This window comes from Ipomoea nil, unplaced genomic scaffold (assembly GCF_001879475.1).
Source record: "Ipomoea nil cultivar Tokyo-kokei standard unplaced genomic scaffold, Asagao_1.1 scaffold3169, whole genome shotgun sequence".
Classification (NCBI taxonomy): Eukaryota; Viridiplantae; Streptophyta; class Magnoliopsida; order Solanales; family Convolvulaceae; genus Ipomoea; species Ipomoea nil.
The window spans coordinates 1,304,763-1,316,050 of record NW_017619597.1 but is presented as its reverse complement, the minus strand read 5'-3'; the positions used below and the strand labels follow the sequence as shown (position 1 = coordinate 1,316,050).

Here is an 11,288-nt window from a genome sequence, read left to right as displayed (position 1 = left end):
TTAACTCAAACATAAATTTTCTGTAAAGTAAAGATCAGGATATGTAATTTTAGGAAGATTCAATTTACATATGCATATACATATGTGGTTCTGTACACTGCTTTTACCAAAGAAATAAAAAACAAGAAGCTCACTATGCACACTAATAATGACCATTTTGCAGAACAGAACACATCCATAACATACTGGTTTGCATTCTGCAAATATTGAATAAACGAGCCAAAAGAGGCAGGCGAAAATGTAAAGAGGCGGAAAAGAAAGACAACCAAGTACTAATTGGACTATAAGGGACAGTGTGTGGAGGGAGGATCAGGATTCAGGAACTTGGTTTATCATTTCCTTTCTCATTCCCAGCAAATTTCAGCACCTCTTTAGCCATGGCAGAAAATGATCTGGCAGTATCCTGCATCTCAGCTGTTCTAAGGTTGATGCCCTGCATGCCCAACAACCCAGAAAAGTAGTCATAGTATCTTGATCCTTGCTATTTTAAGACAAAAACTGAGAGATAAAGTATGAAAAGGGTATACTAGTACCTGCAATTTTCTCAAATTTTCACTGAGCTTTGATTTTGCTGCTTCTGCAGCACTTGTTTCCTGCATTACAGGTTGGAGTATTCAGTTGTAGTCAATTACTATCAAGGCACTTGATTGGTACTAGATGTAAAGGATGAATGCTTACACTTGAAGTGTATCCATATTTTTTCTTTATTTGATCAACAGCACCAGTCTTCTCATCCTGCGGTGATTCAGTAACTTGAACTTTGTCATTTTTGACCTTCAAGCTCTTAAATTTCCCTGAAACATGAAGATGAAGAGTTCAAGATGCATGTGAAGGAAGCTGAAGTAAAACAAATTTCAACAGCCATCCTGTCCAAAACTAACCTCTGATTGCTTCAAATGAAGTTGTAAGGTTCTGTTTGTTTAGTGCTGCAACCATTGGATTTCCTTTAGGTTTCACTACAGGATCTTCAATGTCAATGCCATCTTCAAAAGGAAAATGTAAGGCCAGTCAGCACATATATGAGTATAAAAGCTACAGAAAGTACACTGAGAAATTAAATTTCAACTGGATAAAAAGTAAAGAGTTTTTCTTAAAGGAACTTCAATTTCAGATTGCTAAGTACACATTACAATCTTGTTGCAATTAGCACTCCAGAAAAAAAAAAAAAAGTGTTTTTCAATATAAAATGATTCCACTCTCCAGAGATCACACATGATTTTGTAATAACGTAGGGGAGGAGCTTGGTGTGGGGAGCACCAAGATAGGAAAGTGCAAAACATACTGAAGGTGTATGGCATATGTGAAATACCTATATCCAAGATTTCATCTTCATTCATGCTTAACTTCTCATCATTCTCTGCATCTAAAGGAAAATTGGGAACTGAAAAGATTGTTGACAATTCTTCAATACTTTCTTGCGGATCTTCAGCTGCTAGTTCGGGTGGACTCTTTGCTTTGTTTCCTTTGATGACAGACCCAAATATACCCTATTGCCCAAAAGCAATTTGAAGGTTTTCTTATTTGTGTACCATAGAATCATGCATAGTTGCATACTTCAAAAAGTTAGGAACACCAACCTTTTTCTTTTCTTTATGGATGATGGGTGCTGAAATAGGCCCTTGTTCAACCAATATCTCTCTATCGTAAACTTGGGATGCAAGTTCCAGAAACCTATAGTGGAACAAGAAACAGCCCATTCAGCAATACTGCAAATATGGAGCCTATTTCTATTTCATTTAAAAGAAAAAGAAACTAGGGAAGGGGTAAGGTATATTTTCCTTTCTGCCTCATTAATTAATGGAAATTGAGGAAAGAAATACAAAATTACAGGTATGTAGAAGAAATCACATGTCCAGTTCTTAGTTCGGTACCTGTAGGAATCCTTTAGGACTGAAATTGAGATGAAAAACATTTCTTGATCCCTGTCCACCTTATCAAGAAGAAATTTCCAGAGTTCTTGTGAGCTTTCAAGCATTATAATGTTATTGAAAAAAAAAAAAAAAAAAAGCATCAAACTTAGCCTGATGTACCACTATGAGTTCACCACTATGCGAAGAGCATATGGAAGTGTCAGAAATTGAGTTTGCTTTTGGAGTTGAAACTGTGAGCCCTCTTACTGATGTTTCTTTTAGAAGGGATAGCTCTGGAAGGGATCTGAAGTTTTTACGACATAGTCAGCTGGATTCAAAAAACATGATCCCTACACAACTGATAAATATGGCAAGAAGGAAAAGTTGGAGAACAAAGGAGAGAATTTGAAATAACAAGTTATGGCTTAGATTCAATCAACTAGAAGCAATTTCATCCTCCCCAAGTGACGTATAAACTTAATAACATTGTAAAGCGGAATTCACAGTGGTACTAATAATTCAATTTCTTGACACCAAAATTAATCTCCTTTTCTATGGTAAGAAAGACTGACCCTTCCCATATGAAAGGATGGTATTTATGTTCCAAGGTTACAGGTCCAAGATTGATGTTCCAGAGGTCTAACAAGAATTCATACTTCAAGATTTTAAATTGTGATGGGTTCCTTTGGTCCCAAACAGAATCACTAAATGAACATGCATCTGTGCAGGAAATGTATTCTTGAATGACATGCATTCAAGAAAGAGCAGCTCTTGGTCTATTAATTATGTGTCAATGGTTTGTTACACATTAATGATCTCTGTTGAAGGCCATCGAAAAGGAAATGTGATACCTTATTTCAACTTTTCCATTTGAAAAGAGAAGAGTGACACCAGCCCGAGGACCATCAAAAGTGGAAGCCCAGCAGCAAGAAGAGGAATGGAACTTCTTTTTGTAGAGTACTTTTTTAATTCCCTGTGTATAAATATATGGGAAAAAAAGGGTAAGAATGTGCACAAGCCTAATTTATGTTAGATATCCAAGTATTGCCTGCTTACCTGAACTACATGCACCAAGGAATACACATAAACAGCTTTTTCAGAACAGAGTAATACAAGCGGTAGCCTTGAGGCATCAGAATTCCCCTTATCTGTGTTCATGCAATCTGGAATGCTAGATCCTCTACTGGAATTTTCCTGTACACCTGTAAAAGCCAAGAAAAGGAGAAAACTGTATACTTACTGATTATGTCATTCCATGAATATCACTATACTCCGAATGTCAAAAAATTAGACACTTCTAATACTAAAAAATTACCAATAATCTGCATAAATAGAGCTCTGGAGGGCTTCTTAGGATGAACCATACTAGGGCTTAGTATGTTCCCTGTCTCACCCTCAAGTGCCAACACTGATGAATCTCTTGTAGCCACCACTAGAACATTCTTCTCAAAACCATGGAGGCTGCATGTCTCAAACTGTGAAGAGATGATGCCTGTGCAGAGTTCAGTTGCTACATGCCTTTCATACAATACGCTGAGGCTCTCAATATCAATTAGTGAGACCTATATATAAAGCCAATTCAAATATCGAATTTAGGCATTAACATAACAACAAAAAGCTGAGCATGCCTGGAAACGAGGATGTCAAGAACTAATTAACTTTGTCACTAACACTTTTTGGTATGATTGATACCATCAGATTAGACAATGTACTATTCCTCCAAAAACAGTACTTTACCAACACATATAAATCATTCTACTTCTAATATTCTTTAGCATATTGAAACTAGCAGACTTGTAATAACAGCCAGTTCAAAATAACCTGAAGTCCTGAACCAATAGGATAGAGGAGAATAGCAGAGAAAAAAGAGTGAATGCATAAATAGTAAGAAAAAGAAGAAATGTAAGAAAGAAGGCTTACGTATCCTTGATCAGACCCAACAGAAAAACTCTTCGAATTTGGGTTCATAGTAATAGAAAGTACAGCTCCATTAACCTTCAGAAGCTTAAGACTTCGGATAATTTGATTGCTTCCTTTCTTTGAACCTATGGAATAGAGTCAAATAAGGCATTTATATACAAGGTTAGGGGCAGCATCTTATTGAAGCATTTGATCAATGAAGCATTTACATACAGGAAATGTTTGTTCAACAGATTCCTAAATGGAGTAATAGCACATGATTTTTTTATTTCTTTTTATAGTTGGATAATTTAACAAAGAAAAGATAAGCAGAAAGGGTGTACTTGTACACAAAAAGGGTGATTCAAATATATGGTAAGAATCTATTGTCTGGCGAAGCTATCAATGCACACAAAAAGGAATTCTATGGAGTATAAAGGCACCACACAGATCCTCTTAAATTACCAATGGGAGGATGAGTCATAGCTACTTAGTGGCCTAAGAATACATTAAGTTTCACTCATACTCATGCTCCATACCTTGGAATGACAAAAAACTGTTGTCTGGGGCAAATGCCTCGGCTTTAAATTTATAAATACGAATCTGCAAAACACATTTGTGTTAGAAGTAAGCTCTAGTGCACTAAAATCTACTACCATATTTTTTCCAACAAATTCGAACTTCACCATTCCATTTTGATCACCGGAAATAAGGATATGTAAGTCAAAGACAAGGCACAATGCTGTCACTGGCACACCACTTAATGAAAAGTTGTCTTCACTCTGCATGGTGATATCATATTGCATTAGGCCTTGCTTGAAAAAAAAAAAAAAAATTAAAATTGAAGCAAATCAAACAGGCTTCATTATCATCCTAATTGTTATAATCGGCCAAACCACAAAAGATTGAATCCAACCAATTAGCTAGTCTAACCCATGGTCTTATAAAACCATATATTCTCTCTTATTTTATCAACCAATTAGCTAGTCTAACTCATGGCCTTAACACTAATGTTCTACAGTTCTTTTGCCTCTTTCTAATGTTCCTTCAAATGCGCTACCTCCACATATTATATTATTTGTAAATACACCAGATGAACAGATATATTTTAGACCCAAACCACTTTTAGAGCCTTAGAGGTATTCACAATGCACCGTAGAATATGGCATTCAAATTGTGAATTTACTCAACTGTAGTAAAGGGTTGTACCAAAAATTCATATGATAATGTATTACCTGTTGAGTGAGTGATACAATTGGAAGCAAAAGTGGGCATGAGACATCCCAAAAATTTATGGTTCCATTACTATGCCCTGTTATGTACAAGTTCTTAGCCTTTGAAAACTCGACAGAACTGTTATCTTTTTGCTTCCTCTCAAATGGAAAAAGAGGAAATATATCTTTAGTCAGGGAATTATAATCCTGCATAACAAAGAAACAGAGAGCTAAAGTTTTCTGTTGCCCTTGCAAAAATTATATAATATATGACAGGTCAGAGAAAAACTACATACCTGATTCCCTGACCATAACATATATGGGTTATCTGTTATGAGTTTTGCAATGGTGATGCTAGAATCAACAAATGGCAACTTCACTGATATTTCCTTTGGGAGTGAAGGCGGGGACTTGGTCTGGCATTGCAGCAGGTACCTTTCTACTAAACTATCATCATATGCATAAACAACACCTGACTTCCCAAGCAAAAGGAATGCATCATATTTCTGCTTGCTTGGTGCTTTAGAGCTTGAAATAATCTCCATATCAAGACAAGACTCAGGTGGATGAAGTCCCAACTTAATTGTGCGTGATTCAGTATGCTCATTCAGTAAAACGACCTACAAAATAAGTATTCTCAGAGACAGCTGACTATTATATTTTCGAAATAATAGACTAGAATAGAGATATGCTACTATTAGTCAATAATTCCATAAAGAGAATGTGAAGACTAGAGGTGCCTGTCTGAATGTTCTACAAGTACTAGATCAACTCAGGATCTGGCCACTGTGAATGCATAAATATGCTTATTTATGACATAAACACATAATGGATACACATAAAAATGGTATCCACACAACTCACACTTTGCAGTAGCATGTTTCTCAAGGTACCTAGCAGTGTTACATGAAGTTTCCTGTAGAAATCACGCATTTGAGGAAAATGCCACTCTTGACTGAAAACTAACCTACCATCCCTACTAAAATAGAACAGAATTGAGAATTAAAAGAAAAAGAAACGTCACCTGTGACAAGTTCACCATCATATTATCAGAGAAGCCCATAACATACAATCGACTTGCTTTACCATCTGCATAAGCCCACCTTAACTTGGCTATAGGGATCTTGTCTAATTTATATCCAATATTCAGTTTACAAATAGGAGCATTTGGAGAGGCAAAAGAAGACTCTTTGATAGATTCTTGTTCACTTTTCAAATTTGAAGCAGTTGGGATGCTCCAGATAAATATTTCTCCATTGCTGTATCCAACAACTAATTTAGTTCCATTAGGACAAGCCCAACAAGCTGCTGTTGCTTTTTTTGCCTCATGATTTACAGATTGCAGTGCATTTCCTCCAGTTGTAAAGATGGTTTTGCTTTCTTGAACTGCCCACAATATAATTAATCCATCTCGATAAATAATGAGAACCCTGCATCAACATAAAGTTTTACACATATAAAAGGGTTTGACTATCAAAATGATGTTTGAGGTTCATCTGAACGTACCCAGAAATCAGTACTCATGACGCAAAGGAGAAAAGGTTAATTCAAGCAATGTCACTTTTAAAAAATCTCTATTTTTCACCTCTCATATGGTGAAAAAGTATGTTGGTCAAAAAACACATGATTTGGTTACCAAAGTATTATATGTTAAAAAGGGAAATAATATAACATTTAATTCAAAGCAAGAATAATTCAATGAAACAAGAAACTTTCCCTTCAAATGCCACTCATAAAAGTTAATGACAAGTCTCTCTGTCAAGTTCTCAGTTAAGTGGTATATTTTGGTAGACAAAAGAGTTCAAATATTTGCAGTAAGAATGGAGAAAACTACTGATATGGAAAAGCAACTACCTCTTACTTTCTGCTGTAGGTTGAGGCAGGATTTCAACTATGGCATTGTCCCCATCTTCATTTGAATTCCCTATATGAGGATTATATATCAGTCAAATACCAATTATTGCATCATTGGTTGGGAGTTTGGGGATAGTCAACCGGGGGGATATTACACACAGCTCACAGCTGTTTTCCCATTAGTGAAAGGAACTACTAGACATTACTAATTTTTTCCATACAAGTAACTCAATTTTTTAATGTATGAGTTTCATATAATCACATATAGTTTATTTCATAACTTATATTCAATCAGATGAGTAATTGATACTACACATGTATAATCACTTTATTTTAGTTACTGATAGCTGTGCACATGCAGACATGCACACACTGAAATGCTGAGTAACAAAAAAATTATTGAGGCATCTAACTACAAAAGATTTCAGAAATATTCTTGCTATTCAATGTGTTAGTTGACTAAAAACTGAGCAGTAATTGGTGGAGAATATCTAAGACAACTAATAAATAGTAAAAGATAAGCAATGAATAATGAAATTAGGTATTGTTCTCACCATGAGATGCTGAAAAAGGTATATGATATTTCATTTTCACTACATTGCATGGTTCTTTTTCTAGCTTCAAAACCCAAACATAACCTAGAGAATCTCCAATATACCTGTCAAAGCACATGAAATTAAAAGCTACATTACTAACATAAAAGCCTATGGGGCTATGTCTAGGCCAGAAACACTTACATATATGGAGTATGTTGAATAATTTTAAAAGAGGTGATATCCCTCTTAAACTCATGAACATTTGACAAAGACTTCTGGTCTACATCCCAAACCTGAACATGATTATATTTAGAGATTAGATTAAACTTATTCATTTTGACACATGGATGAAAATGAGAAAGTGAGAAACTAGAAGAATGGGATTCTATTGAATGACTTACCTCAATATGGTTATCAACATTTATCTTAATGAGAAAGCCTTGGTTTTCCATAAACTGCAAGACAAGAAGAATCAAGTAATTTAACTGAGTTCTCAGCAATATACTATGTACCAATGATACCAAGATGTCAACTAGTATTAAAAAAAAAAAAAAAATACAGTCATCTTAACCATGATGATGTATCTGACATTGATAGGATAATATGTCATACTTCATATTAATTATTAAATAACTACCTGCATGAATTTGCTTGGTACTATGTTAGGAGATTCCAGTAGAGCTTGGGCACCATCTTTCCCAAACACTTTGATCCTGCCATCTCTGCAACATGACCAAACATTTACTGCATTGGTCTTTGCACTAACTCTAAGCTGGATTCAAGTAGGCGAAACAGCAGAATACTCACTTGGTTGAAATGGCAAGAATTTTCTGAATGGAGTCGTAAGACAACAGAAGAGCTCCTGTTGGAACTCCATAATGATATACTAAACGGGGGTTTACGTCATCAGGCTTTAAACCATCCACGTTCCCTACAGGCTGCAAAACAAATAGTTAAAAAATAAATGCCTTAACGACTTAACGTAATTTTTAAAGAGGAAATTTTTCAAATTTGTCATATGACTTTTAATTGAATCTAAACTGATCCTCTAACTATTAAATTTTAAGTTAAATTGATCTTTCGTTAGTTAGGCGTGAACTTGACCGTCAAATTAGAAGGCAAAACATGAAATTTACGTTGTATAATGTTTAGACTATCATCGCATTTGATTTTTCTCCCAAATTAGTGAAAAAATTGTTGAAGTATGAAGAACTCTAATCCAATTGAAGCTAAGCAAAGGTAGCAAAATTCTTCTCGAGCATATCAGGAAATCATAAATTTTACGCAACAGCTTCAATACATTCAGCAATGGAGTCGAAATCTTTATATAACGGAATATATGTATTGAATTTCCTATTTTGCCCTTTAATTTGATGCCAAGTCCATGCACAACTAACGGATAATCAAATTGACTTAAAATCTAATATTTGGAGAACCAGTTTGAGTTCAATTAAAAAGTATATGACCAATTTAAAAAATTACCATAGTCGAAGGTCCATTTTAATTTTTTTTTTTTTCAATTTTTGAAAGAAATGAAGGAATTCATATAACTTTACCACGGTAACTAAATTTTTAGTTTCGTCACATGAGACCTACAATACTGGGTTATAAAATACTACAGTAAAAATGATCGAACGATAGAATCATAGAATATAGAATATTTTTGTTTTCAAAAGAATATAGAATATTTAATTATTTATGGATGCTATGACTTGCCGGTGCAGGCGAACTTCCAGGTGCCTGCAGCTTGGGTTTTAAATAATGGTATGGGCCCCGTGGGCCTGTGATAGATTGCCCACTCTATCCGAAAGCTTTGAGATACCGGTGGAGCCCAATATGCACATACCTAACGAGTTTCTAGTGTTTGAATCTTTAGGCACATGGAATGAACCATTGGGCACACGTGGCATGATGCTAGAAATACCCTCTCAAACCAAACATAAATATTCAAAGCTCAAAATTCGGTTCAATTTTTTGAATTCAACAACCTGTTCCAAAAATTCGAGCATCCAGCTATTTTAGCTTAACTTGAAAAGTTGAATTGAGAATTTATGAAACATTATTGAGTTTAGATTTTAGAATCAAGGCACATTATCAACTTTAATATTTATAAAAAAAAAAAAAAAAAGAATTGTTGGAATAGGTAGTGCTAATCAATAGTTAGTAAAGTTTGATACAATTTAAAGAAAATATATATATAATTTGTCGACAAATAATTCGTTCGTTTGGTAAAGTTTTAAAAGAGAAACAAAAAACTAAAGTTAAAACGGATAGATTACTTTAATGCCTACCAATTAGTTCATTTCGATTACCTTTACTTTCGAGAAATAGGAAACGCATAGCAATGTGCCAATGACATAGAGAAATAGACTTAAAGAATAACTTTTATTTTATATTTTTATAATAATTATATCTTGTCTATATCAGGAGGTGGACAAAAAGGTAAAAAAATATTTCCTAAGAAAATTCACTAAATAGTACAGTCAAGTAGTCAACCAGCTTATCCATTACCGTGCTACCTTTGAAAAGACCAACTACTCCCTATTGCCCTCATTTATGATTTTTATTCGACACAATAAAATTTTCGAATTTTGCATTGACTATCACGTGATATCTTAAATTCTGGTTATTGACCTATAATGTAATCATTAACGCTGCTAATTGTATCGGGTTCTACGTCCATAAGCATACACGAACTCAGTACGCACTTTTCTTTTCATTTTTTTTTTCATTTTAATTTTAAAAATATAAAATTACTTAAAATACTTCTAAAAAGATAAATTAAAAAGTTTTGAATCTCACGACTCAATGACTCATCATCAATCACAATATATCATATTAAATAAAATTTTCCTGGTTAAAGTACGTGTAATTTATTTCTCCACGCAACAGATACTTGAGAATTGTTGCATCATTTCAAATCGAACTCATAACTGATGAATCCTAATCATTTTTCTAATTCAAATACTAATCACGCGGATGCTATTTTCATACCAAACAAATTAACTGTTAAATAAAATAAGAGCAAGAGAACGGAATGTTCAAAACTCGATGATTCCGATCCCACGGAATTGACGGAAAGGCTGCATTCTCATCAGAACTCTCGGAAGAAATCTTCTGTTAAACCTTCCGGTTTCAGTTTAGATTTACAGAATACAGATCCAAACACAAAAGTTCAAATTCATACGTATATTTAGAGAGAGAGAGCAGAGTATGTACTGACCTTCTTGTTGAACGAAGCCTTCTCCACGAGTCTCTCGAGTTTCTTCACGAACATCTGTGTGAGTGTATGTAGAAGATCGTATAAGTGAATTTGAGATTGGAGAAATGAGAGAGAAATTGGGAGAGCGAAAGGAGAAGTGTTCTGCTTAGTTAGACTTTGGGAGAGAAAAGTGAGAAGAGGAGTGAGAGAGAGGGCAGGTTGCAGGTTTGGTTGATGATTTTGGATTTGGACAGAGGAGATGCTGGTCGGCTGGGTGTTTTTATATTCAACGTGGACACGTGGCGAGCGATTAGGATAATCCGAAGATTGCAAGAAAGAAACGGCTTGGACGGTCTAACTGTCTCTGTGGGGTCATATTTGGAACCACTTATATTACGACAATTGCCAACTGCAAGAAGGGAGTATATAGTATATACTACACCCCCTCTTAAATTCCTTCTTCACTTCCATATATAGCGTTATTTGATGAGTTTTATTTTTATTAAGAGAAAATGTCAAATAAATCCTTAAACTTTATCTAAAAGGTTAATTAGGGCATAAACTTTTTAAAGTAACAATTAAACTCATCAACATTGTATTTTGGTAGATGATCTGAATAAATCGGTGGCCCAGTATTAGGATGGGGAGGCAGGTTGGAATTGAAACCGACTCGAACCAGTGTTACCTCAAGAGATATGCGATAAGTTGGCGGCGTGTATTATTCTAGACAGCC

At 34.7% G+C, this 11,288-nt stretch overlaps 1 protein-coding gene across 2 annotated transcripts; it reads right to left on the bottom strand.

Annotated features, from left to right (window-relative positions):
* On the bottom strand, positions 1-10,818 carry LOC109167710. Of its 2 annotated transcripts, XM_019316803.1 has the most exons (24): positions 10,577-10,818; positions 8,161-8,291; positions 7,991-8,075; positions 7,755-7,808; positions 7,555-7,646; positions 7,372-7,475; positions 6,818-6,887; positions 5,988-6,393; positions 5,260-5,583; positions 4,985-5,170; positions 4,436-4,531; positions 4,289-4,352; positions 3,771-3,895; positions 3,166-3,412; positions 2,907-3,052; positions 2,702-2,823; positions 2,031-2,154; positions 1,872-1,930; positions 1,578-1,671; positions 1,310-1,487; positions 882-983; positions 679-794; positions 534-593; positions 1-433 (listed from the first exon to the last, which is right to left on the bottom strand). In XM_019316803.1, exons 1-24 carry the CDS (start codon positions 10,628-10,630, stop codon positions 317-319), a joined length of 3,156 nt encoding a protein of 1,051 aa, XP_019172348.1. In that variant the 5' UTR covers positions 10,631-10,818; the 3' UTR covers positions 1-316. The 2 variants fall into 2 exon arrangements, with proteins under 2 accessions (XP_019172348.1, XP_019172349.1); XM_019316804.1 differs by lacking the exon at positions 4,436-4,531 and having other exon boundaries at positions 2,907-3,054; positions 3,165-3,412.
* Positions 10,819-11,288: the final 470 nt, after the last annotated feature.

What these genes read in the sequence shown, in the direction of transcription:
- LOC109167710 (XM_019316803.1), bottom strand. Translation starts at nt 10,630, where the DNA reads ATGTTCGTGAAGAAACTCGAGAGACTCGTGGAGAAGGCTTCGTTCAAC. An exon ending in ATTCAACATACTCCATATAT is followed by an intron (nt 7,476 to 7,554) that starts GTAAGTGTTTCT and finishes GTGCTTTGACAG; the next exon opens with GTATATTGGAGATTCTCTAG. An exon ending in CAGTTTTTTGTCATTCCAAG is followed by an intron (nt 3,896 to 4,288) that starts GTATGGAGCATG and finishes TCTATTCCATAG; the next exon opens with GTTCAAAGAAAGGAAGCAAT.